The sequence below is a fragment of the Centroberyx gerrardi genome, chromosome 6 (assembly GCF_048128805.1).
Source record: "Centroberyx gerrardi isolate f3 chromosome 6, fCenGer3.hap1.cur.20231027, whole genome shotgun sequence".
Lineage (NCBI taxonomy): Eukaryota > Metazoa > Chordata > Actinopteri > Beryciformes > Berycidae > Centroberyx > Centroberyx gerrardi.
In genome coordinates, this window is record NC_136002.1 from 28,214,817 (window position 1) to 28,239,175 (window position 24,359).

A 24,359-nucleotide genomic window follows, 5' to 3' on the forward strand; every position below is an offset into this window, starting at 1 on the left:
AAATTAAACCTGGTAAATGTCCCATGTTTTGGGATTTCACATTTCCTTTTATTCATAGGCTTATTAAAGATGTAGACCCCAGTAGAATTCTAGAATGTTGCTGCAGTTCACTGGGAATTCTCACTTAAATCAGCATTTTCTTGCTCATTCCAAACAAACAGCTATATCTCAAAAATAAAAAGAAATTGACAATCACAAGTTTTTCCATTTTAAAAAAACACAACTTTCCCTTTAATTTGGTACCAAATACATGGCAAGGCAATGCAGGGCGTCTCCTTACTTAAATGTCATTCACAGTATGACAACAAAACAGATCCTTCCTATCTTGGCTAATGATAAGCTTTCAAAAATCCATACAAAACCTCCAGCGCTTCAGCCCACACAGTGGTGGTACAGAGCTACCTGTACCACTGGTGTGCTGTGTTCTTCTCTCCATGCTGCATGAATAAACCTTTATAGACGGAAGAACAAAGTTTGGTTTGAAGAACCTAGGAAGATAATCTTCCACAGCATTATGGAGTTCTGTGGCACATTGATCTTGGCAGGGCTAATATTGGCTCTGCTGTGGCTGTTTACTATGAAGAACCGTAGAAAGTATAATTTACCTCCAGGACCCACTGGACTTCCTCTCATAGGAAACCTGCTACAGGTGGACAAAAATGCACCTTTCAAAAGCATACTCAAGGTGAGCATTTTATGAATTCATTCTATGTTACACACTGGTATAACGTGGTATCCTGCAATTTGGCAAGAATAACTGAAGGCAGACTTCCATTCCACGAGACAAGTGACATTTGGGTGTGCCATTTGATGAGGTGTATAAGGCACATTCTGACAATGTTTAAAAACTTAAAGCTTTTAATTCAAGCTGTGTTATTAATACATAAGAAAATAATACTGTAAATGAATAAGAATACTTTTTTCAACTTTTTCCAATAGACTATTAGCATTTTTACTTGTCCGAATATGAAGTAATGGCATTTTCATGTCAAATATTACTAATGTTGTATTCATATCATACTTTTGCTGTTTTCAGGAATATCTGTCTCCTTGTTTACAATGCTGTGTCTCTCACTCACACCTCCTCCCTACCTCCTCTCTCACTATCAGATGCACACATACACATGCGCACACACATATTAGTGCAGACACACATACGCGTATACAGTATATATATATATATATATGTATATATATATATATATATATATATATATATATATATATATACTGTATATATATATATAGATATACACAGTATATGTAGGCTGTATACTGTACATGCACACACAAATGTGTACACACACACATGGTAGCCAACTCAAATGAGAAAACTAGTACAACTTGGAGGTAACTTGGCCCAAACAATTATACACAATCTTGCATTTATTCACTGTGTTAAAAAGCCTTTACTTAGTATCATCCCCTCTCTTCCCTATGGGCGTTTTAGTGGTATTCATGGAGAGTTTATTAGTTCATCAGAATCATTATCCAATTTTTTTAAAATCAATATTAGCACCAAAGAGCTCAAGCAAAGAAATGCAGCAAACTGGCCCCAGGCCCTAAACCGACATCAAAGAACCAGCGGCGACGAAGGCCGACTGTTGCGTCGCCTCACGTCGCCTGTGTCTGGTCCAAAAAGTTGCACTTGAACACACCGCAAAGACTACAGCCAATGGCCAACTAGCACCATTCCAGATAAGGGCAGCATTCTTTCTTTAACACTGTCATCAGTGCGGCAACCTTCGTTAATGTAGAAACTAGGGCTGTCAACGTTAACGCGTTAACACTCGCGATTAATCTGGAAACCTTAACGCGTTCATTTTTTTAACGCAAATTAATCATATTACCAAGTTTGCCCCCAACTTCCTCCCATAATTCCAGCGCGGATGTTTACCTGGCTGAATTACTGAAAGGCGTGGCAAACGCAGATAACACGATGACTGAGGAGACATCTCGCGGTGTGCTGAACGGCAAATTTAGTTTTAAAAAGCTTCCAGATGGAAGTTTAGATAAAACCAAAGCTGTGTGCACATATTGCAGTGATGAACTGTCTTTCCACCGAAGCACAACAAGTCTGAAGTACCATCTTCGGGGTTTGGTTTTCAAACATGTCACCTTTTTCACCTCTTACGAGTTTGCAGGTCTGCACACAGGCGCCCATGGTAAGCTGGCCCATATTGCACAAAGGTACTTGGCTATACCTGCCTCAACAGTGCCATGTGAGAGATTGTTTTCTTTGGCAGGCCACATTGTGCAGAAGAAGAGGTCAGCTCTGTCCTCTGAAAACAAGCTAGTCTGCCTGAGCAACTGGTTAAAAGAAAAGTAGACTTTATGAACTGGTTGACTGGAGTCATGTCACACAAGTTCACACTGTTTCAAGTAATCTTATTCAACTAAGAGTGTGAAAAGGGACTGTTCACTTTGTCTCTTCAAAGACACTATGGCATTCAGTTTCTTAAATAGGCCTACTCACTGTAGCATTCATTTGGGTGAGATGTTACTTTGCAAACAATTTACAGGCAATATCTTCTCTATAGAAGATGTTACTTTGTAACTGTTCTTTATGTGGTTGTCTGCTAATTAAGTCTGCAATTCATTATGGATGTTGTGGGCAATGCCAAGCACTCCCTGAGACTTTTTTACTTGGCAAAATCATCAAAACTAAGCTGAGAGGTTATAATAAAGTAAAAAAAAAACTCTGATTCCTCTAACCAGTTTGTCATGCATTTCTTTATTCCAACACCACACATGTATTTGTTTTATCTCCCCCAAAAAATACAAGTATTTTAAACTTGTGATTAATCATGATTAATCACAGCCTATTATTGTGATTAACTCGATTACATTTTTTAATCGATTGACAGCACTAGTAGAAACATATTCCACCTCCTCTACTTTTCCCCAATAGCTCCGTGACGCAATCTGCTCTGTGGAGATGAAAGCCAGGAATACATAATGCATTGTCCGGGATAGATTCACTAAGCCAGGTTTCAGTGAAGCACAGGGCAGCAGAAAGTGAAAAGTCCTTATTTGTTCTGTTGAGGAGTAACAGCTCATCCATTTTGTCTCTTCCTGTACGCCCTCTCCCAGTAATAGTACACCAGGGTTCATTGGATAAGGGAGTAGAACAGGCTAGGGATTTGGGCTTAGCTCCTAGACCGATCCATGGGTCCACTGAGGTCACCGGTAGTGCGCCATGGTTGTCTGGAGCACTGGAGGCGGCCTCGGTGTGGTGGTGCAGAGAAACCCATGGAACAGTAGCCTACAAACTGGCTGCGTTGTTGTCTTGACAAGCTCTGGCTGCGGTCGCGGCGAGAGAGTCCATCTTCCATTATCTGATGGAGCAAAGTGATCAGTCCTTCCAGCTCCACGACCCTCTGGCTCAGGTGGAGGCAGCTTGCACATCCAGGCAGAGAGGCAAGTTGTGCCATGGCTGACAGTGTCCAAAACAATAATTTATTAACTAAAAGTAGGGAAAACAAAGAGGAAAGATGAGGTGTAGGAGGTCTGTAGTATCAGTAGCGTAGTGAGTGGATGCATGGAAAGAGTGTAGTATGTGTTGTGCGGCACACAAACACAAGCTACATCAACTCAAAAGAACCAAACAAGAGGTGTGCTGAGGTGAGGAGCGAGAGAGTCACTGACGGTCTGAGGGCTTCTTAAGCCTAGGAGTACACTGGGCCCAGGTGCACTCCATCAGCACTGATGACGACCCCGCCCACCAGGCTCCTGCAGGACAGACAAGAGACACACACAGAGCACCAACCGGCAGAGCGGGAGGGTCGTCACACCTGTTATTACTGTGCTGAAATGTAAAGTGCTACCATAAAGGAATAAAAAATGTTTTCTGAGAGGATTAACATGTCTATTATGTTGTGAAATACCAAAAATGATGTTTTCTTGTATCTTTGCTTGTAGTGAAAATTCTGAAAATACCAAATGACACCCATCTCACGGAATGACGTCAGAATCTAAATGCAAATTCTTGAATTTGCATTTAGATTCTGACGTGGGCGCCATTTATATGAGCAATTGGAATGAAAATGTTTCTTGCTATAACAAAGAATGTGTTGCTCCAGCTCAGTGAAAGCTATGGACCTGTGATGACCGTGCACCTGGGCTGGCAGCGGGCTGTGGTTCTGGTAGGATATGACACTGTGAAGGAGGCCCTGGTGGACCAGGCAGATGACTTTGCTGGCAGATGGCCAGTGCCGTATCTGCTCAAAGCTAGCAAGGGCTATGGTAACACAATACTCTCTGTATCAAAATGGCTAGAATGTACTCTACCTATCTGTAATTGCCCAAATTTATTCTTCACATTCCATCTTCTCAGGCTTGACCTTCGGTAATGGGGAGCGCTGGTACCAGTTGCGACGTTTCACCCTGACAACACTTCGAGACTTTGGGATGGGACGCAAGGGGATTGAAGAGTGGATCCAGGAGGAAGGCAAGAACCTGGTAGCCCACATTGATACATTCAAAGGTGTGTACGGTTTTCAGCTGTTGACATCCAAGCCCATATATTTTACACTGGGTTGATTTATCAGATGATTATCATATAATCTGTCAAGTTTATTTGAATATCCCTTAATCACAGTTAGACCCTCAATGAGAACCAGGAAATCTCTGGGGACAAAAAGAGAGATCTCCCTTCCAGGCAAACAAAGATTAAATGTTGATAGCAAAATGGAACAAACAATATACACAGAATAAACATTCTGATGACACATAAAACAATGGCTCTCAAAAACGTCCCTCTTTTTGAGTGGCAGTGTATGCATTGTAAATATAATATGCTACACAAACTGCAGTAACACAGGACTATGGGTCAAGTTAAGAGTTCACTCAGTGTTTTCCCTTCTTCCTCCAGCCACACCCTTTGACCCAACCTTCTACTTGAGCTGCACTGTCTCCAATGTGATCTGCTGCCTGGTGTTTGGCCAACGCTTCAGCTATGATGACAAGCACTTCCTCCGTCTCCTCAACAACTTTACTGAAATTATAAAATTCGGCAGCTGTCCTCTTGGCCAGGTAGGATGAGGTGGCACTCAAGAAGGGAAAAGGAGAGAGGCTGAAGAATGTGGTCCTGCAAATCCTTCCCAAAATAATGGATTAGTTGGCAAAATACAAAATAGCATTACAATTCATCTGTGATAGCAAGGTAATGATGGTGGCTTGCCTGAGCCCTGTGCCTCTGCCCCGGTCATGATTTCCCCACCACCGGTTCGCTCCATAGACCCAATGGTGGAGGAGGCACTGGCACTGCAGGGAGACAGCAAAGACAACTTCTCTTTTGTCTCCACTCACGCTCCCTCCTTCACCTCCTTCCCTGCCTCATCCATCAAGATGGCTGGATTTCCTCTCCGTGATGGGCAAGGCCACTGAAAAGGTCGGGCTACAGCTGCTGCCCCCCGAACCCTCACATCGTTTGGATTGGCTGGACCAAGGCATGTATCAGCCAGCGACGGAGACCAGACCGGGCTTCATTGCTCCCGCCCTGGACGATGTGTGGGAGAGTGTGCAAGAGTTGTGGCGTGAGCCGCTCCTCTGCAAGGCCCCAATCTCCGGTCTCGTCAACTTCACCAGAGTGGAAGGGAAGTCTGACTTCTGGCATCTTGGCATCCCCCCACTCAACAATGCGCTGGCCGCCCATTTTGCCCCAGGCTAATCCAACTGGTCAGGGAAGAGGAAGCCTACACCCAAGGGATAAAGAGACGATGGAATTTTTTTATAAGATATTCCACTTGGCGGCATTGGGGGTGTTGGGTGTGTCTCTGTCGAACTTCATGGCTGGTAACACCCCCCTTTCTGCCGACAACTCCGATCTGGTTTCCCGCTCGGTGGGACAGATGAATAACCTGACCAGGCGAATCGCTGCCGCTACGGGCCGCGACATGGCCCTCGCCACTGTCGCCATTCGACATGTGTGGCTGGGCCTCACCACTGTTGAACGGAAGGACAAGAAAGACCTACTGGTCTGGTGCGCCCCTCGAGGCCGCCGCCGGCCTCTTCCTCGGCTCAGCCAGCTCTGCCATCCTGCTTGGAAGGCGAGGTTCCTCCAGCGACACCGTTTAAGCCCCGGGGTTCTTGTCGTCCGCTGGCTTGCTCTTGGAAGGCTGCGGGCCAGCCGCCCAGCAAAAAGCGGTACTGACTGCCGGTGGGGGGAGCGGACCCAGCTGGGGTAGCCAGTTCAGCCCCAGCCGTGTGTTAACAGCATTCTTCTCGCAGCCCCCACATTGTTTTCCCAATGTGAGTGATGTAAGCGGTAGGCCTGACTGAGAGTGATGCCTGCTGCTCTGTCTCACAGACGGCAGGCTTGATTTCTTCCAGAGGCCGGTTACAATCTACGGAGCAAAAGTGAGCGAGTTTTCAAATGACTCTGCTCTCTCGTTTGTCATCGCTACCTCCTCTCAGAGGCAAGCGGCAAGTCTTTCCCAGACTGCGGGAAAAACAGCGTCTTCCCTCATTGTTGCTGCCTCCGCTACGAAGCGAAGAGCGGACGTAGTAGGGGACTGTCTATTGCAGTCAATGGCGAGATCACTGTTATCTGTTAATAATGGCTGTATTGCTACAGAGCGTATTACGGCTGTATCAGAGAACAACTATGTGAAAGCGGAGGCGGGGCCACAGACGCCGGCAGGGCATTCATTGGCCCTTTCATCTCCGGCCCCCCATGGGCCGTTGTGCCCGCACTGGGCAGTTGGGTTAGCTGAGGCATTGTGTGTTGACAGAATGGATGGACAGGACACTACGACTGGGTTATTCACTCCAGTTTCAGTGCGTGTCACCCCCGTTCACAGGAGTGAGAGAGTCGATTATAGCTTCTCAGGAAGGCATGAGCGCCCTCTCCAGGGAGATACAGGAACTGCTCCAGAAGGAAGCAATTTCTGTGGTTCCCCAGGGAGACAGAGAGGTCTCTACTCCAGTTATTTTCTTGTTCCCAAGAAACCTGGAGATATGAGACCTATTCTGGATCTCTGCCCATTTAACACATATATATATCGCTCAGAGGCTATTCCGCATGCTTACAGTAAAAAAGATGCTGGAATTGGTACAGCCGGGTGATTGGTTCACCACAGGGGATTTGAAACTTACTTTCATGTCCCAGTGGTGCCGAGACAGGAAATTCCTTTCAGGGAGTAGCCTACGAGTACAACAGACTACCGTACAATAAGTGTGTGGACATGGCGCTCGAACCGTTGCACCGACTGGGAATACGGGTCTTTTTCTATCTAGACGACCTGATTCTCATGGCCTGTTCAAAGGAATGGGCTACAGTAAAACAGTACAATTGGGCAACACCTAACCAGGTTAGGTTTCGCCATCAATTGGAAGAAGAGCACACCTGTCCCATGCCAACAGGCAGTGTACCTGGGAGTGCAGCTCGACTCGGCCACACTGCGAGAGCGTCTGTCGGAACCCAGACAGACGGCTGTAGTGGAGGCGGTTCGGCGGGTGAGCAGAATGGTTACAGCTTTAACCGTCATGCGTCTCCTGGGTCTCATGGCGGCAGCCCACCCAGTGGTTCCGTCGGGCAAGGGCGGATATTTCATTTCACTGTTGGGGGGGACAATAAACAGAAAAATTTCTCAAGAGCAATTCCTGAAGGGGACATCAAAGGTGCCGCCAAAAGTACTGTTGTATTAAATGTATATAGAGGTCCATTATGAAACATTTCCATAAGCACTTCATTCCTTTCTTATGAAGATTTTATCAAATTGCCTTTGATATTACTGGGGTCTTTCTACTGAAAAATGATCGGATGTCTGTTTTTCTTTTCTCTGCCATTTTAACTGACCTGGCTGGCTGACAAATAGACACACACACACACACACACACATACAGCATGCAGGTTATTTACAGTAGTAGGTGAGAAGCAACACCCATTAACTGAACTAAAGCTAATATATGCCTAATTAGATTTAGTTTTCCCGAAAAAGCAGATCTCTAATGTTTTGCTGTCAATGTATAAAAGTCCAGAACGCTATGAAGCCTGCCAGAAACTTACTTAATATTTTAACATAGTGTTTGTTGTAATTATGTCTTATGAATTAAGTCTTCATTTATTTCCAAAATTATAAACAAAATTACATAGTGGCAGCCATTTTACATGCAGTAAGAAAAAAATAATATACTTAGAACCTAATTACGTAGGGTAAGTTAATCTTAAATATTATATTATAGAAATATTACTGTTACCATCTACAAAAGATAATTTTGATATGAAAACCCGCATTTTAATTTAACCAAGTATCCTGTATCATAAATACATGTCTGGCATTTGTAACAAACCAAACCGCTTGAAAATCGGTCGAAAATTCAGTGAGTTATGAGGATTTTAATTGTGGATAGACCTCCTGCCTCCATACACATACATGCATTAGGAGACGCGGCTGCTCCGTACCAACGAGCGAACAAAATGTAGTCTGGTTACAATTGTGAATGTGTTTTATTCTATTGAGTGGTAGAAGTAAAGAAAAATGTCTGACACATCCTTTGTTTTAAGTTAACCTTTACGAAGCAGCTACTTACTGGAGGTCTGCCACCACTGACACACTTCCAGAGATCCTCCACACACACTCTACAATCTTTCGAAACTTAAAAACGCATTGTTTTGTGTCTATAATTAGCACAAGTGCTTTCAATGCATATTATTATATTATTTAAAATTATATAGTTATGTTTACAATGATATATTGAGGGGGACAACTCTCTGTTAGTCCCAGGAAGGGGGGGTCCGGACCCCCCTGTCCCCCCCGTAATTTCCGCCCCTGCCGTCGGGACTGCTCCACATGAGACGCCTACAGAGATGGTTCACCAGGCTGCGTTTGGACCCACAACGTCACAAATGGCACTTGGTGACCATTCCCCAATAGCCACGGAGGACCTGCCGTATTGGGGAAACTCCCGCATACTGATGGCAGGAACACGTTTCTGGAGAGTAAAGGCCCATTCACATCTAGAACGATAGCTATAAAGATAACTATAAAAAGTTTTAAATCGGTATAAGTAAATAAAATAGTCTGTGTTCACACTACAACTATAACTATAACAACATCCAAAACGACAAATTACAACGACTAACTACATTCTTGGTTCCATCTCAGAGCGATTTTTTGGATGTAAAGACAACGATAAACCTTTTTCAACCAATCAAAATAAAGGAAGGCATGGGAGAATTCAGTAGGCTAGTTCACTGATAGCGTTGCTTGCTGAGGAGCAGACTACAGAAGTCCAGAGGAACCTGGCGCCATTTGACAAAGACCATCGCCTCTAAAAATGTTGAAAAAAAACTTGACCGGTCGGGATCGGAAGAGATCTTGGAATCAGAGGTAAGGCGTGTTTATGACTTGGGAGCTAGTTAACTCACTAACTTGTGTATTTGCTAGTTATCTAGCTAACTAACAAAATATCATGGCCAACCTGATCTGCCAAGGGCAAATACGCTATTATCCTATCTTTTTAATGGGTATGACCGGGAGGTAACAATATGTGTCCCTCCAGTAGCCTATTGAAAACCTGTTTGCCACGTGAAGTTACAGGTGTTTCTCTCAACGTGGGCTACAGGAGACTTGCCTCTTTGATCCACGGTAGTGTGGTGTTCAGAGTCTCCTACTGGTAATTGAACCAAGGGCGTAGAATTGGGTAGGGACGGTAGGGACGTGTCCCTACCAATATCAAGCGACTCTGAAATGTCCCTAGCAGTTTTCATCCCTTATTTTGATTGACAATAAACGTTGTTTTGTCCGTCAGTGTCTAGTCAATGTTAACAGATCGCGTTCTCTACTACGAGTCCCGCTGCATTGGTGTCCCGTGTCGGCATAGCAACGGACGCTGTAACGAAACTTTAGTATAACAGCTGTTTTAGAATGTTATTGCGTCACCCGGATAAAAATTGGCGTGACACCGCCTCCCTAACCCCCCCAAAAAATCGCTGATTGGCTTTGCCATTTCTTGCTAACGTATGAAATGCTGTGGGCAAGAAGAGCCAAAGCTCCGCCTACCGGCGAGCATACGAGTGAAGACTCCATCCTATTTTATATTAGTAACAGTTGTGTTTAGCCATTAAAGTTATATATATTTATTTAAGTACCGTGTCGCGTGCGTCTGTGACGGGTGACGACCGTAAGTAGCCTACATGTCACAAGTGAGACTGAACAATGCTGCTGTGTGCCACACTGGACAACACTGATGTAAAACAAATATGCCAACAGTTCATCTCTGTTAATGACAGGCGTAGGCATGTGTTTGACTCAGCTGTTTGTATGTAGGGTTTGGATATAGTTTACAATATCTTATTATTATTATTATTATTATTATTTTAAATGTAATACAGATCGTTGGTTTGAATAGGCAACAGTACTACAGTACCTGCCTTAAAACAAAATGTGCTCTTCAAAGTCCCATTCAGCTGGCAAATTTGAGTAAAGGATTCATTAATGTGCTACACCCCTGTGTCTGTGTGTCTGTTAATGAGTGTATTGGCTACCATAACTATCTAGATCAGTGGTTCTCAACGTGGGGTCCGGGGACCACCAGCGGTCCTTGAGGGGGTTCCAGGGGGTCCCCAGCAAATTGATGAATTGTTAAACTTCAGCATTATTTAATTTACAAATAGTTAACACAATTACAGAATGTAGAAGACTGACTGTTTTGATCTTAGTTTCACTGTTATCTCTCTACCTACAATACAGACAGTCATGGGATTCTGGATCAAAATCATATCTAACAATAAAAGTATTCTCAGATTTGGGTCCGAGAGACAAAATTTCATCAAATGGGGGTCCATGGCTCCAATGTGGACTAAACTAGGGGTCCTCGATATGAAAAAGGTTGAGAATCACTGATCTAGATGACATGAAATGGCGGTCAGAAGTCTATCATAAATGTAAAATGCCTCAGCTTCCAGTGGTCCTCCGGACCTCCCCCATTTGTGTCCCTACCAATGTCAAAATCAAACCTACGCCCTTGAATTGAACAGCTTCATTTGGTGACTACATTAGCTCTCCTATAAACAAAGCACAATAATGTCATGACAGCGCCGTAAAAGAGCATTATTGATTCTGTCAGCCACTCTCTCTTTTGCAGCAATTCATGAACCCAAATCCTTTGGCTATGTCGTTTTTTAGAGTGAGTAATATAAAAGCACTTCAGTAAAGTAATCATGCTCCACTTTTTCTTTGAATATTCTCCGCCGATATCATTGTAGTGTGAATGCTTGAGCAACAGTGTATCATTATAGTTTATAGTTATCTTTATAGTTGTCGCTGTAGGTGTGAATGGGCACGTTGCGGGGCTGTTAGACTCTTAGTCTTTTTGAAATATTGATCAGTGGGCATCAGGTAACATTTTCCCAACATGGATACGCAGCATTTTGGAATGAAAGCCTTCACATATTCAAGACTTTTGTAAGTAATATCCTAAATCCTTACAAACAAAACTATGCATCCTGGCCTCCTCTGCACCTGCACAACAACTTGGACCCCCGCCTTTTCCCCCTAACCGGCACTAATAAGTTATTGACTCTTGACTATGCTGCACAAGGATATTATAATAATGATAATAATAATGCATTTTATTTGTATAGCACTTTTCATTCATAGTGAATCTCAAAGTGCTACAGAGTTAAAAACATAAAAAATGAAAACAAAGAAAAAAGAGATCGCTAACAAAAGTTAACACGAAAAAGCCTTCCTGAATAAAAAGGTTTTTAGGCCTGTCTTAAAAGAGTCCAGGGTCTGCGCTGCCCTTAGATGGTTAGGAAGGCTGTTCCACAAGCGCGGTGCAGCTGAGCAGAAGGCCCGATCCCCCATGGTGCGGAGCTTGGTACTGGGGGCCCGGAGGAGCAAGCTGTTGGTAGATCTGAGAGTGCGGGTGGAGGTTTGTGGGGTAATCAGTTCTTGTAGGTAGGGAGGCGCATGTCTGTTAATGCATTTGTAGGTGAGTAGCAGGACTTTGTAGTCGACCCTGAAGGAGACAGGGAGCCAGTGCAATGAAAGCAGAGTTGGTGTTATGTGTTCGTGTTTTCGCACTCTCATCAGGATCCTGGCAGCGCTGTTCTGAATATACTGGAGCTTCTGGATGCTCCTGCCAGGGATCCCAGTGAAGAGTGCATTGCAGTAGTCCAGTCTTGAGGAGATAAAAGCATGGACAAGCTTCTCTGCATCTGACAGGGTTAGAGTGGGACGAAGTTTGGAAATGTTTTTGAGATGGTAGAAAGAGGTCTTGCACAGATGTTTTATATGGTCATGAAAAGTCAGGTGAGGGTCAAACCTAACACCCAGATTAGTGACTGAGGAGGAGAGGGGGATGTCCTGGTTGTCAAAGGTGAGATGAGGTATGGGGGATGACTGAACCTGGTGTGGAGTGCCAACAAGGAGAGCTTCAGTTTTGCTGCTGTTTAACTGGAGGAAATTGCTGCTCATCCAGGCCTTTATCTCCTCAAGGCAGGTGCTGAGGCATGACATGGCTGCAGAAGGGCTTGGGGCAGTTTTTATGTACAGCTGGGTATCATCAGCATAGCAATGGAAAGACATCCCATGTCTGCTGATGACACGACCAAGGGGGAGCATGTAGAGGGTAAACAGGATGGGGCCGAGAACTGACCCTTGCGGAACATCACAGGTGACAGGGAGCAATCTAGACCTGCATCCTCCCAATGAGACATACTCAGTCCTGCCAGAAAGGTAGGACTGAAACCACTTAAGTGCAGAGTCTGACAGTCCAATGGTGGTGTGGAGGCGCTCTAGGAGGATAATGTGATCCACAGTGTCAAACGCAGCACTCAGGTCAAGGAGAATCAGAAGAGAAGGGGACCCTGCATCAGCTGCCATCAGCAGGTCATTCGTAACCCTGAGCAGAGCTGTTTCAGTGCTGTGGGCTGAACGAAAACCTGACTGAAATTTCTCAAATAGGTTGTTGTGTTTAAGGTGGTCCTGGAGCTGAGAAACAACCACCTTCTCCAACACCTTGGACAGGAAAGCGAGGTTGGAGATAGGCCTGTAATTGGCTAGAACTTCCGGATCCAGGGTGGGCTTCTTGAGGAGGGGGCGGATGACAGCAACCTTGAGAGCAGATGGAACACTACCGGTTTGAAGGGAGAGGTTGACCGTTTGGGTGATCAAGGGGCTGAGAATGGGGATGTATGACTTGAGCAAAGCTGTGGGAATGGGGTCCAGGGCACAAGTGCAGGGTTTCATTTTCCTGAGGATTTCCTCAATGTGGCTCTGCTGGACACCAGCGAAATGGAGGAGAGACGGCAAGCTCCCAGACAGGGGGTCGATGACAGGAGGAGGCAGAGAGGAAGAGCTGGACATCAGAGAACGGATGTTGTTGACCTTGGCTCTGAAAAAGTCAATGAAGCTGTTACATCGTTCTTCTGTAGCCTCGATTGGGGAAGATGATTGTGGCTTCAGGAGATGGTTTATGGTGGAAAAAAGATTCTTAGAGTTACCAGGATTATGTTCCTCTGGAATATATCCATAGACTTATCCAATATCCGAAATTCTGAAACTATTATTTACATTTTTATTTAAGATAAGATAAGATAGTACTTTATTGATCCCCTTGAGGAAATTCAGGAAAAAGCTGGGAATCGAACCCCAGTCACTGACATCGAAGGCAAATGTATGCGCCCATCCACCATTGCATTTACCTGCATTTATTTGCACTGTCTGCACTGCACTGTCTATTGTCTATTGTTGTATATTATGTATATATTACATTACCTTGATCTCATTTTAGTACCTATTTCTTCTATTACCTTGCTGTACTTGAATCATAGTTGACATTTCCTTGGTATTGTTCGCCAATTGCTGCTGTGGCACTTGAATTTCCCCAAGGGGATCAGTAAAGTGCTATCTTGTCTTATCTTATCTTATTACCTCCCATAGATGTATAATGTCTTTCCCTGGCTCTTGGAGCGTCTGCCAGGCCAGCAGCACACCATGTTTGCCCTGATTGAGGAGGTGAGAGAGTTTATCATGATGAAGATCCAAGAGCATCAGGAGACGATAGACCACGGCTCCCCGAGAGACTACATCGATTGCTTCCTCACCCGACTCAGTCAGGTTGGATAGCACTTGAAGAACATTTGTTCTTTTGAGTAGTGGACCTAAGATGTAGCTTCTCAGATCCCTTTTCAGACAAAAAAAGTTCCTGAACAATACCCAGCATTTCAAAAATATTTATTATTCCATTCTCAACTAGAAAATGTGCTCAGTAGAACACAGACCTCCGCCATGTCTGACAAGACACTGCAAGGACGTTATGCACCTTTTGGTGATATGCCACCTCCACCACCATGCCCCCTTTTGGCCAATCGATATGAAAAGTTAATCAGTTCTTCCTTGGCCCATAACCAACCTTCATACAAGTTTTTGAGATATCCTGCTAACAGACAGACAGACAAACACACAGGCGCGGGTGAAAACATTGCCTCCTTGGCGGAGGTAACTAGATGGCACTCAGTAGAGCACTTACCTCTACCAACACTATGCAATTGTCAAGATATGCCAGTTCCATATGTCGGATTTTCACCAAAAGCTAATTTCTTCCATGCCCCATAAACAACTTGTTTAACATCAGGAGATGCACACATTTTCATGACTGAAATGGGACATGAGATATGTTCAAATTGTTGGCACTTTTAAGCATTTTAGCCGATTATTGCAACACCACATGGCCAATCAGCTCTATATCTGTTCAGTTTCAGTTACTCTTCTTACACCGTACCAAATTTTGGAAACATTAACAGGGCAGTTATGTTTAAACCAGAAATTAGCTCTCCAGTGCCCCAATGTTGTTTGATTGGGCCAATAATGGATGGTTTGCCTCTTATGTCTGCGGATCGGCACACAAAGTTTGATGGAGTTATATGAAGCGACGCCCACCACCACGCCCCCCTTTGGCCAATTGACAAGTTAATCATTCATGATGAATAGCCGATTATTCCAATCTTTCCACAAAGTTCCATGCAAATCCATTGATAAGCTTTTGAAATATCCTGCTAACAGACAACCAAAAAAACTGACAAAAACTCTGTTGGTAAAAATAAGTCATTTGTGGGTAATAGGTAATAACAACCTGAATGCTCTGCCATAATGAGATTAACTTTAATGCCAGGAATCATCAGTTATTTTTCAAATGGTGTGGATGTCTAATTTTTAGAATTAAACTGTTCATTTGTTCCAATTTTGTCATTTTAGGAAAAGGACAATCCCACAACTGAGTTCCACTATGAGAACTTGGTGTCTACAGTGTGGAACCTGTACCTTGCAGGAACAGAAACCACCAGCACAACTATGAGATATGCACTCAGTATACTTATCAAATACCCCAACATACAGGGTAGGTCTCCTGACAGAAGACTCAGTCAAACAATATCTACGCTTTCCTGGTCTGAACACTTTATGGTCTGGAATTGAATCAGCCACTTGACACACTTGCCTAATGACATTTATAACAATAGATTTGAAACCTAGAATTATGCCTATCCGCTGTCAAAAAATGGATGTCATGCCCAAAAACACAACGGCCTCTTGTTGTGGACGTCACTTTAAATTTTGGGGACTGCTTAATTACCCAGAGTCCCACAGTTAAAGATCTTGCAGTTACATTCAACACAGTTTTCTCATTCGACTCCCACATTAAGGATATCACAAAGATAGCATTTTTCCACCTTCAGAACGTCTTTAAAATCTGTCCTAAATATGGCTGATGCCGAAACCTTAATACATGCTTTTGTTTCTTCAAGACTGGATTACTGTTTATATTATTATTATTATATTTAATTATTATTCAAATCTAAACTCAAAACGTATTTATTCTTGCAATCATATGACCTGCCATAGCACTGTCTAGCTTGGGAACGACACAGTCTCTTCTTCTATTCTTCTACCTTAGCTTATTATCATAAGAATCTGCCCTTGGGAAACCAGCATAGGGCTGCTCCACACATTCAAACCACAATTATACCTTTATAAGCTTTGTCATATTTTCTTATATATTAGGCCTACTCTCTGGGGGGAATGCATACGCGGCCAAAATTAACATTTGGTACTAAAAAAGAATATGCATAAAGAGAAAGAATCGTGATTGGTGTGTAGGCACCACATTGTGTTAATCCGGGCCTGGGTGTCGATCGCCGTCATGATTTGCTCTTTTTTATTGAGGGGAGTGAGTTTATACTGCACAAGCATGTGAAACATCATATTGCCTCCTGGCCTCTGCAGCATAGACTGTAAGCAACTAAGCAAAAAAACACAGACACGGAGACCCAAACTAGTCTCTTACTATCCGACAACGCAGGGGGAAATCCCGGTGCAAACGAGACAGATGGACGGACAGACAGACAGACACTGGTGGTGCCAGTAGGTTAGGCTATGTAGAATAGGTAGACGTATGTTATGTTATGTCTTGCTATAATCTGTTTTTGTGTGTCTTGCTCTTCCTGATGTTTATCCTATATCTTTCTGTTCGATGGTTCATTGTTGATCAGTTAGATCAGTTAGGCTCATTCTCTGTACAGTCCTTTGAGACATGCTTTATAAAGGGCTATATAAATAAACAAACTTGAACTTGTTTGGTTTGCCCCTTTAGAGCAAATGCAGAAAGATATTGATACTGTCATTGGAAAAGAGCGTTGCCCCAATATGGAGGACAGGAAGTCTCTCCCCTTCATAGATGCAGTCATCCATGAGGTGCAGCGTTTTCTGGATGTTGTCCCCTTCAGCCTCCCTCACTATGCACTCCAGGACATCTCTTTTAGGGGCTATACAATTCCCAAGGTATCCTAGTTTCATTATTGTTCTCATTTTCATCAGATAGTGTACATGTGCAAAGATTGCAGGCTTTAACATGATGTTGAATAAAAACATATTTCAGAGAATTACTATATGCCTGCATAGTCAGTTACATAATCTTGTTATCAGATAGACATGATACCTTGTTTCAACAGGGCACAATGATCCTTGCCATGCTGCACTCTGTACTGAGAGAGGAAAAGCAGTGGGCGACCCCCTGGTCCTTCAATCCCCAGCACTTCCTGGACCAGAATGGCAACTTTAAGAAAAATCCTGCATTCCTGCCATTCTCTGCAGGTAATGCACAAAGACAAAACTCAGAAATGTATTTTAAAATGCACACACAGTTTCAAAATACAGTGAAGTAATGCAATGATATTTCTCTGACAAAACTGTGGTGAAGTGGACTTCAGTCTTTTTGGCTCAAATTATAGCCAATATTGTGTGCAATAACTAAATCAAGGATGTAAAATTGACTTTGGCAACCATTAAGAATTGCAACAACAATAGAACTTATCTCCTCTGAAATAAGTCTCTGGCACACCCCTCCCCTTGCATTACGATGGCCTGAAATATACACATACAATAACATCACAACAGTAGAATAAGCTACTTAATAAGAGCAGAGATCCAACAGAAATGTCTAGTGAAGAGTTAATATATCACAATGTAAAATACTGTAATAGTGATACTGCTTTGTCATTTGCTTTTTTGGCTTGAGATTGAGATGTTTAGCCTTTGTAGCTCAAATGTCTTGCAACCGTCTTGCATCAGTGAGCAGCTCATTGTCCTGAAATTGTTACAAAACAGAGGACGAGCCAGAAACTCTGTTTTGAAAGCCAGAAATCTCAGTACCCAGCAAAGTAAATATATACTGGCATTTGTGCTATGGGGCAGTTAAAATGTCACATACTGCCCCTTTACAATCACAAGCACCTGTTTTCTCTCCTTAGGGAAGAGAGCCTGTGTTGGAGAGTCTCTGGTTCGCATGGAGCTTTTCCTCTTCCTGGTATCATTGTTGCAGCGCTTCACCTTCACCTGTCCTGGAGGCCCTGACAGCATAGACCTCAACCCAGAGTGCAGCAGCTTCGCCAGTGTGCCCCACCGGCACCAGATCATCGCCACCCCCCGGTGAGCAGACCAGGAGATCCATCCAGAGCATCTACCATGGCTTGTGGCCCAGAGGCTCATTCATCTGGACCTCTATAGTTGTGATACAGCAGTAAACAAATGTGTACAATGTTCATGCTTGCTGTTATCTCTCTGATGTGACAGGAAGGAGTATCAGAGGCTTCAAGGTTAAGAAACGACTTCTGTTCAAGCATAATTTCATGAATGCTCTTGAATGTTACCTTTCGTATATATTACAACCCATTCTTGATTTCTGTATTAATCATTAACATGCTCTATCATGCAACAAATATAAGTATTATGTGCCTTTATACAAATGGCAACAAATAATTTCCAGATCGAGGAAGTGGTGCAGAACAGTGTGTGTTAAATTTATTAAAGAAGGCATTTTTCTTTGAATAAATAGATTGGAATAATATATCTGGAACGAAGTATGACTTCAAGAAAAAAAAAATACAATTATCCCTGGATGCTGTCTAGCAACTGCTGCATAATGTCCTGTTAGAACACATGAGGATTCAATGTCCGAGGTTGAGGAAACTTCAATAAAATCTTCACACAATCACCACAATCCACTCCACTCCTTAATTCCAAGTGTTGATTATATGTGTGGTTCTATAAGGAAATTAAATATGAATAGCTTGGTCAGCAGCACAACCAAAGAATGCTAACATCACTTAGCAGCATCACAATTACCAGAAAATAACTAACCTGAATTAGATAGTAACACCTCACATGATAATTAGCAACTTTAAGTACAAACTTTAAATAATAATTAATGAAACCCTAACCCAAGTACAAAATAGTTATAAAAACAACAAATATCAATAAATCAATCTCCAATGGGAGGCACAGAGTCCAATGTTAGCATGTTAGCTGCTTAGGTAACAGTGTGAAGGTCAAGGTCATGGTATGCTAACCACACTAGCTGTTGTATTAGCAACTTGATAAAAGTTCACAGAATGCACCAGAAGCCCTCATAATTGCATTTAGTAAACAAAGACATATCAGTGATATGATAATGCTCATCTCAGTTGCACACACAAATAAAATACTTAAGACTGGAGCAAACAGGAACACATTATCCATGAAGAGAAGGTGGGAATGCTGCATTCACATCATAAGTTGTAAATTATTGTAGGCTAGTACAGTGATTAATTTTCAGTAATTAATTGAAAGAGAAATAAGTAAAACAATTTATAAACCGATAAACTAAAATGCTTTTAAATGGGCCATTTAATAAAACTATTTATTAAACAATTAATTCAATGGACAAATAAATTATTAAATGTATTTTTAAATTAATAAATCGATTTCCAAAATACTATTTAAAAAGACATTTAAAATTTTCCTTTGATTTGTTCATTTGCTTATTCATTTTTGTATTATTTTACCTTTTCACAATTCATTTTGGACCATACTTTAGTCGACTCTTTTACTTAAAGCACAAGCACTGAGAGTGCCATGCTAATAGTTATATCCGCAGAGCTCTCAGTGAAGTAATTTAATATATTTGACTAATCAAAAGATAAATAAGTCAAACAATTTATTACTGTAAATTACTAATTAAAATTGATTTTTGTGTCAATTTAACTTTTTCATAATAATTAATTATACTGAAAATTAAATTGATCAATGAAATATATGATTTCATAATACTTTCTGTAATCTATAAACAAATCACTCAATTTATAAATTCATTTGCAAAACGGCTTTTAAAAAGATATATAAATGTATCCTTTTGTTTTTCCATGTTATTAGATTTGGAGGCAGCATGAACAGCTTATGGCTTTTGTCTATTGTTCATTTATTTGTATATATTTTTTATTGTTGCCATGTTAATATTTGTTAATATTATTTTTTTTTAATTTTCTTTTTAATTCAGTTTGTATCTATAAGAAAAGGAGAATACAACTGTATTCTAACTATAGCAAGATTTTAGCACTAATATATTTTCAGAGCATAAGTTTGCATTTATATTCTGCTTTTTTGACATACATTGCGCCTCCTTGACTCCACCAGTGAGAGTTGAAAAGGGCCAATGCGGAAGCCTTCCTAGTGCTGGAGTGGGCTGCCTATCTTTGTGTCAGAGGATCTTTGGAAGACATTTACTACCATAGCAGAAGAGAGACTCAATATGGACCACACAGCCCCATGTTTTTTTTTGCAATGTGACTCGTGAAAGTTTTGACAGCCCTGGTCAGCTTCGTGACTTCCTTGATGAGATGGATGTCCTTCTCTCCTTTCCTGAAGATGGCACTTGACTCATTCTTCTGGGTGACTTCAATTTCAGCCAGAGAAATTGCAATCTCTGGCCTTAAGTTTTTCTCGTCTTTTGACCTTACCCTTTCTCAATCTCCTCTGACTCACAAGGCAGGGAACCTGCTTCACCTTATCGTCACCAGATCCTGCTGCACCTCCAACCTTACCATGACCCCTCATCCTGTATCTGACCATCACTTTATATCCTTCTCCCTTCCCATCTCATCCTCCCCGTCCCACTCAGCATCCACTCACACCATCACCACCCGGCGCAAAAAACTCTCTCACCCTCACTCTCTTTCCTTGCTTCCCTCAGCTGAGCAGTTCTCTCTCCTGTCCACCGATGAGGCCCCCTGTACTCTTCTCTCCTCTCTCTCCTCCTCTCTAGACTCTCTCTGCCCACTCACCACTAGACCAGCTTGATCCTCTCCACTCGCTCCTTGGCCGTCTGAATCTCTGCAAACTCATAGAACAGAGCTTCGGGCAGCCGAGAGGAAATGGAGAAAATCAGCGCCCTAACGATCTCGCTGCCTACCACCTTCTCCTCTCCAACTTCACCTCTGCTGTGTCAGCAGAAAATACTTCTTATTCAATCATTACTGAAATCCACTCATCCGCCTCCAACCCCAGTAAACTGTTTTCCACTTTCTCCTCAATCCTCAACCAACCCTCCCCTCACCCTCCCTCTTCCCTCTCACCTGATGATTTTGTCACCTACTTTGCTAAGAAGTTCGTTGACATCTGCTGTTCCTTCCATAATCCGGACACTAATATTCCTTACTCCAAAGCTACCTCCCTGCCCCTTGTCTCTGGGCTTGCATCCTTCTCTCTTCTCTCCCCAGAAGATGTCCTCACACTTGTTAGTTTCAACCAAGCCACCACCTGTCCCCTTGATCCTATCCCTTCCACTCTTCTCCAAACCATCTGTACTGACATCATTCCCTTCCTCACTACCCATATCAATTCCTCCCTGTCCTCAGGCCTTGTTCCTGTTGCTCTAAATTCAAGCCTCTACTTAACAAACCTTCCCTCAACCCTGCTGCCATCCATAACTACAGACCCGTATCTCTGCTTTCTGTCCAAAACCCTTGAGCGAGCACTTTCCATCAACTCTCTCTCTATCGCTCCCAGAATAACCTCCTGGACCCACTTCAATCTGGTTTCAAGACTTCCCACTCTACCAAGACTGCTCTCCTTGCTGGGAGGCTCTCCACACTGCCAGGGCTTCATCCCTCTCCTCTGTCCTTATCCTCCTTGACTTCTCTGGTGCTTTTGATACAGTTGACCACCAAATTCGTCTCTCCATCCTATTTGAACTTGGCATTACAGGATCTGCACACTCATGGTTCACATCCTATTTGGCCAACTGTACCAGGTCTCATGGGGAGGATCTCTGTCCAGACCATGCAGAAACACAAACTGATGGGCGCATCTCCGCATGTCTTAAAGACATTACTGCTTGGATGTCTCAATCCAAGTCTTGTCAAGCTCAATCTTGACAAGACGGAGCTACTCTTTCTCCCAGGGACCTGGCCAGACCTCTCCATCACCATTGAGAACACCACTGTGTTGCCCTCTCTGACTGCAAAGAACAACCAGCAATCTGCTGTGCCTTCATTGCAGCGACAACCCGCTCCTGTAGGTTCTCCCTCTACAACTTCCGCAAAATACGTGCACTCCTTACGAGGGAAGTGGCGCAACTCATGGTCCAGGCACTTGTCATCTCCCGCCTAGACTACTGCAATGCTCTTCTGGCTGGGCTACTTGCCTCTGCCATCAGACCTTTACATTGCATTCAGAACGCTGCAGCCTGTCTGGTGTTCAACCAACCAAATTCTTTCATGTCTACTCCCCAAGTCACTTCACTGGCTTCCCATCTCTGCTCACATCAAATTTAAGACACTGGTACTCAGCTACAGGGCAGTTCATCGGACTGCCCCTCCCTACCTACAGTCACTGGTCAGGTTCCAAACCCTTGCAGGTGGCCTATCTTCTTCGTCTCTACGTGGACTCAGAAGTCGCTCATCCCAGTCGCGACTCTTCTCTTCGGCTGAATCATTACCCATCTTTTGCCAGACACTGAAGACACACCTCTTCAGGTTACACCTGGACTCCACTTGAATTAACCTATCATGTAACGATCTTCTTCCCCTTCTAATTTAATAAAAAAAAATGCTACAAATGCTACAAATGCTACTTATTCCTATTAAAGGCTTAGCTGATGAAGACTGTGATATACAGTTGCTTTGACTACTGTTGAAAAAATGCACTTATTGTAAGTCGCTTTGGAAAAAAGCGTCTGTTAAATGACATTATGTAATGTAATAGTTAGTCAACCTCAGTCCCACACTAGCAATATCGCCTCTGATGTAACTGCTTTTGTGCATACAAGAGTCATTGGATTCTAGCCATCTGAAAGACAAGAAAGGGTGATGGTGCAGCATTCCTGCCAACTCCTTGCTGTAACTGAGATTGCCTCTGAAAAGCAATGAGGACAAGAGTACAAGAAAGATCTTTTAACTAGCCAGGTTTGCCAGCATTGTGGAATAATTCTACATTTGGTACTGAACCTATATCTGCTTTTCTTATAATGTCTTATAGTCTTATAATGATCACATTTCACGGGTCATGTATTCTTGTCTGTTACAGAAGTACAAACTGGTTGTACTCTCTGATAAACTAGCCATTGGGAATTATGCTACTTTGTCTCATTGCTCAAGGCTGACTTGTTTGTTTCGCTGTAGCTTTATACTAACCCTGTTCTCCAGAGAGCTACCTGTACCACTGGTGTGCTGTGTTCTTCTCTCCATGCTGCATGAATAAACCTTTATAGACGGAAGAACAAAGTTTGGTTTGAAGAACCTAGGAAGATAATCTTCCACACAAGGGCGTAGGTTTGATTTTGACATTGGTAGGGACACAAATGGGGGAGGTCCGGAGGGGATGTAACCCCCACTGGAAGCTGAGGCATTTTACATTTATGATAGACTTCTGACCGCCATTTCATGTCATCTAGATCAGTGATTCTCAACCTTTTTCATATCGAGGACCCCTAGTTTAGTCCACATTAGAGCCATGGACCCCCATTTGATGAGATTTTGTCTCTCGGACCCAAATCTGAGAACACTTTTATTGTTAGATATGATTTTGATCCAGAATCCCATGACTGTCTGTATTGTAGGTAGAGAGATAACAGTGAAACTAAGATCAAAACAGTAATTCTTCTACATTCTGTAATTGTGTTAACTATTTGTAAATGAAATAATGCTGAATTTTAACAATTCATCAATTTGCTGGGGACCCCCTGGAACCTCCTCAAGGACCGCTGGTGGTCCCCGGACCCCACGTCGAGAACCACTGATCTAGATAGTTATGGTAGCCAATACACTCATTAACAGACACACAGACACAGGGAGTAGCACATTAATGAATCCTTTACTCAAATTTGCCAGCTGAATGGGACTTTGAAGAGCACATTTTGTTTTAAGGCAGGTACTGTAGTACTGTTGCCTATTCAAACCAACGATCTGTATTTACATTTAAAATAATAATAATAATAATAATAATAATAATAATAATAATAATAATAATGATAAGATATTGTAAACTATATCCAAACCCTACATACAAACAGCTGAGTGTCCACTGCCTTGCTCCTATTTGAAGGAGCCAAACACATGCCTACGCCTGTCATTAACAGAGATGAACTGTTGGCATATTTGTTTTACATCAGTGTTGTCCAGTGTGGCAACATCAGCACTGTTCAATCTCACTTGTGACATGTAGGCTACTTACGGTCGTCACTCGTCACAGACGCACGCGACACGGTACTTAAATAAACTAACTTTAATGGCTAAACACAACTGTTACTAATATAAAATAGCATGGAGTCTTCACTCGCATGCTCGCCGGTAGGCGGAGCTTTGGCTCTTCTTGCGTTTCGTTACAGCGTCCGTTGCTGTGCCGACGCGGGACACCAATGCACTACACCAATGCAGCGGGACTCGTAGTAGAGAACGCGATCTGTTAACATTGACTAGACACTGACGGACAAAACAACGTTTATTGTCAATCAAAATAATTGCTAGGGACATTTCAGAGTCGCTTGATATTGGTCCCTACCGTCCCTACCCAATTCTACGCCCTTGCTTCCACAGCATT

At 42.9% G+C, this 24,359-nt stretch overlaps 1 protein-coding gene across 1 annotated transcript; it reads left to right on the forward strand.

Moving 5' to 3' along the window:
• Window positions 1-514: 514 nt before the first annotated feature.
• LOC139922066 (cytochrome P450 2F3-like) lies at window positions 515-18,268 on the forward strand. The gene is made up of 9 exons (XM_071912513.2): window positions 515-685; window positions 4,083-4,245; window positions 4,337-4,486; window positions 4,874-5,034; window positions 13,896-14,072; window positions 15,210-15,351; window positions 16,603-16,790; window positions 16,961-17,102; window positions 17,759-18,268. The coding sequence occupies exons 1-9, from the start codon at window positions 515-517 to the stop codon at window positions 17,938-17,940; spliced, it is 1,476 nt and encodes a 491-aa protein (XP_071768614.1). The 3' UTR covers window positions 17,941-18,268.
• The last annotated feature ends 6,091 nt before the right edge of the window (window positions 18,269-24,359 follow it).

Bases quoted from the DNA above. Each gene is read 5' to 3' on its own strand.
- LOC139922066 (XM_071912513.2), top strand. From the start codon at position 515: ATGGAGTTCTGTGGCACATTGATCTTGGCAGGGCTAATATTGGCTCTG. The intron at 4,487-4,873 runs GTGTGTACGGTT...TTCTTCCTCCAG, and splicing joins CCACATTGATACATTCAAAG to CCACACCCTTTGACCCAACC. The intron at 14,073-15,209 runs GTTGGATAGCAC...TTGTCATTTTAG, and splicing joins TCCTCACCCGACTCAGTCAG to GAAAAGGACAATCCCACAAC.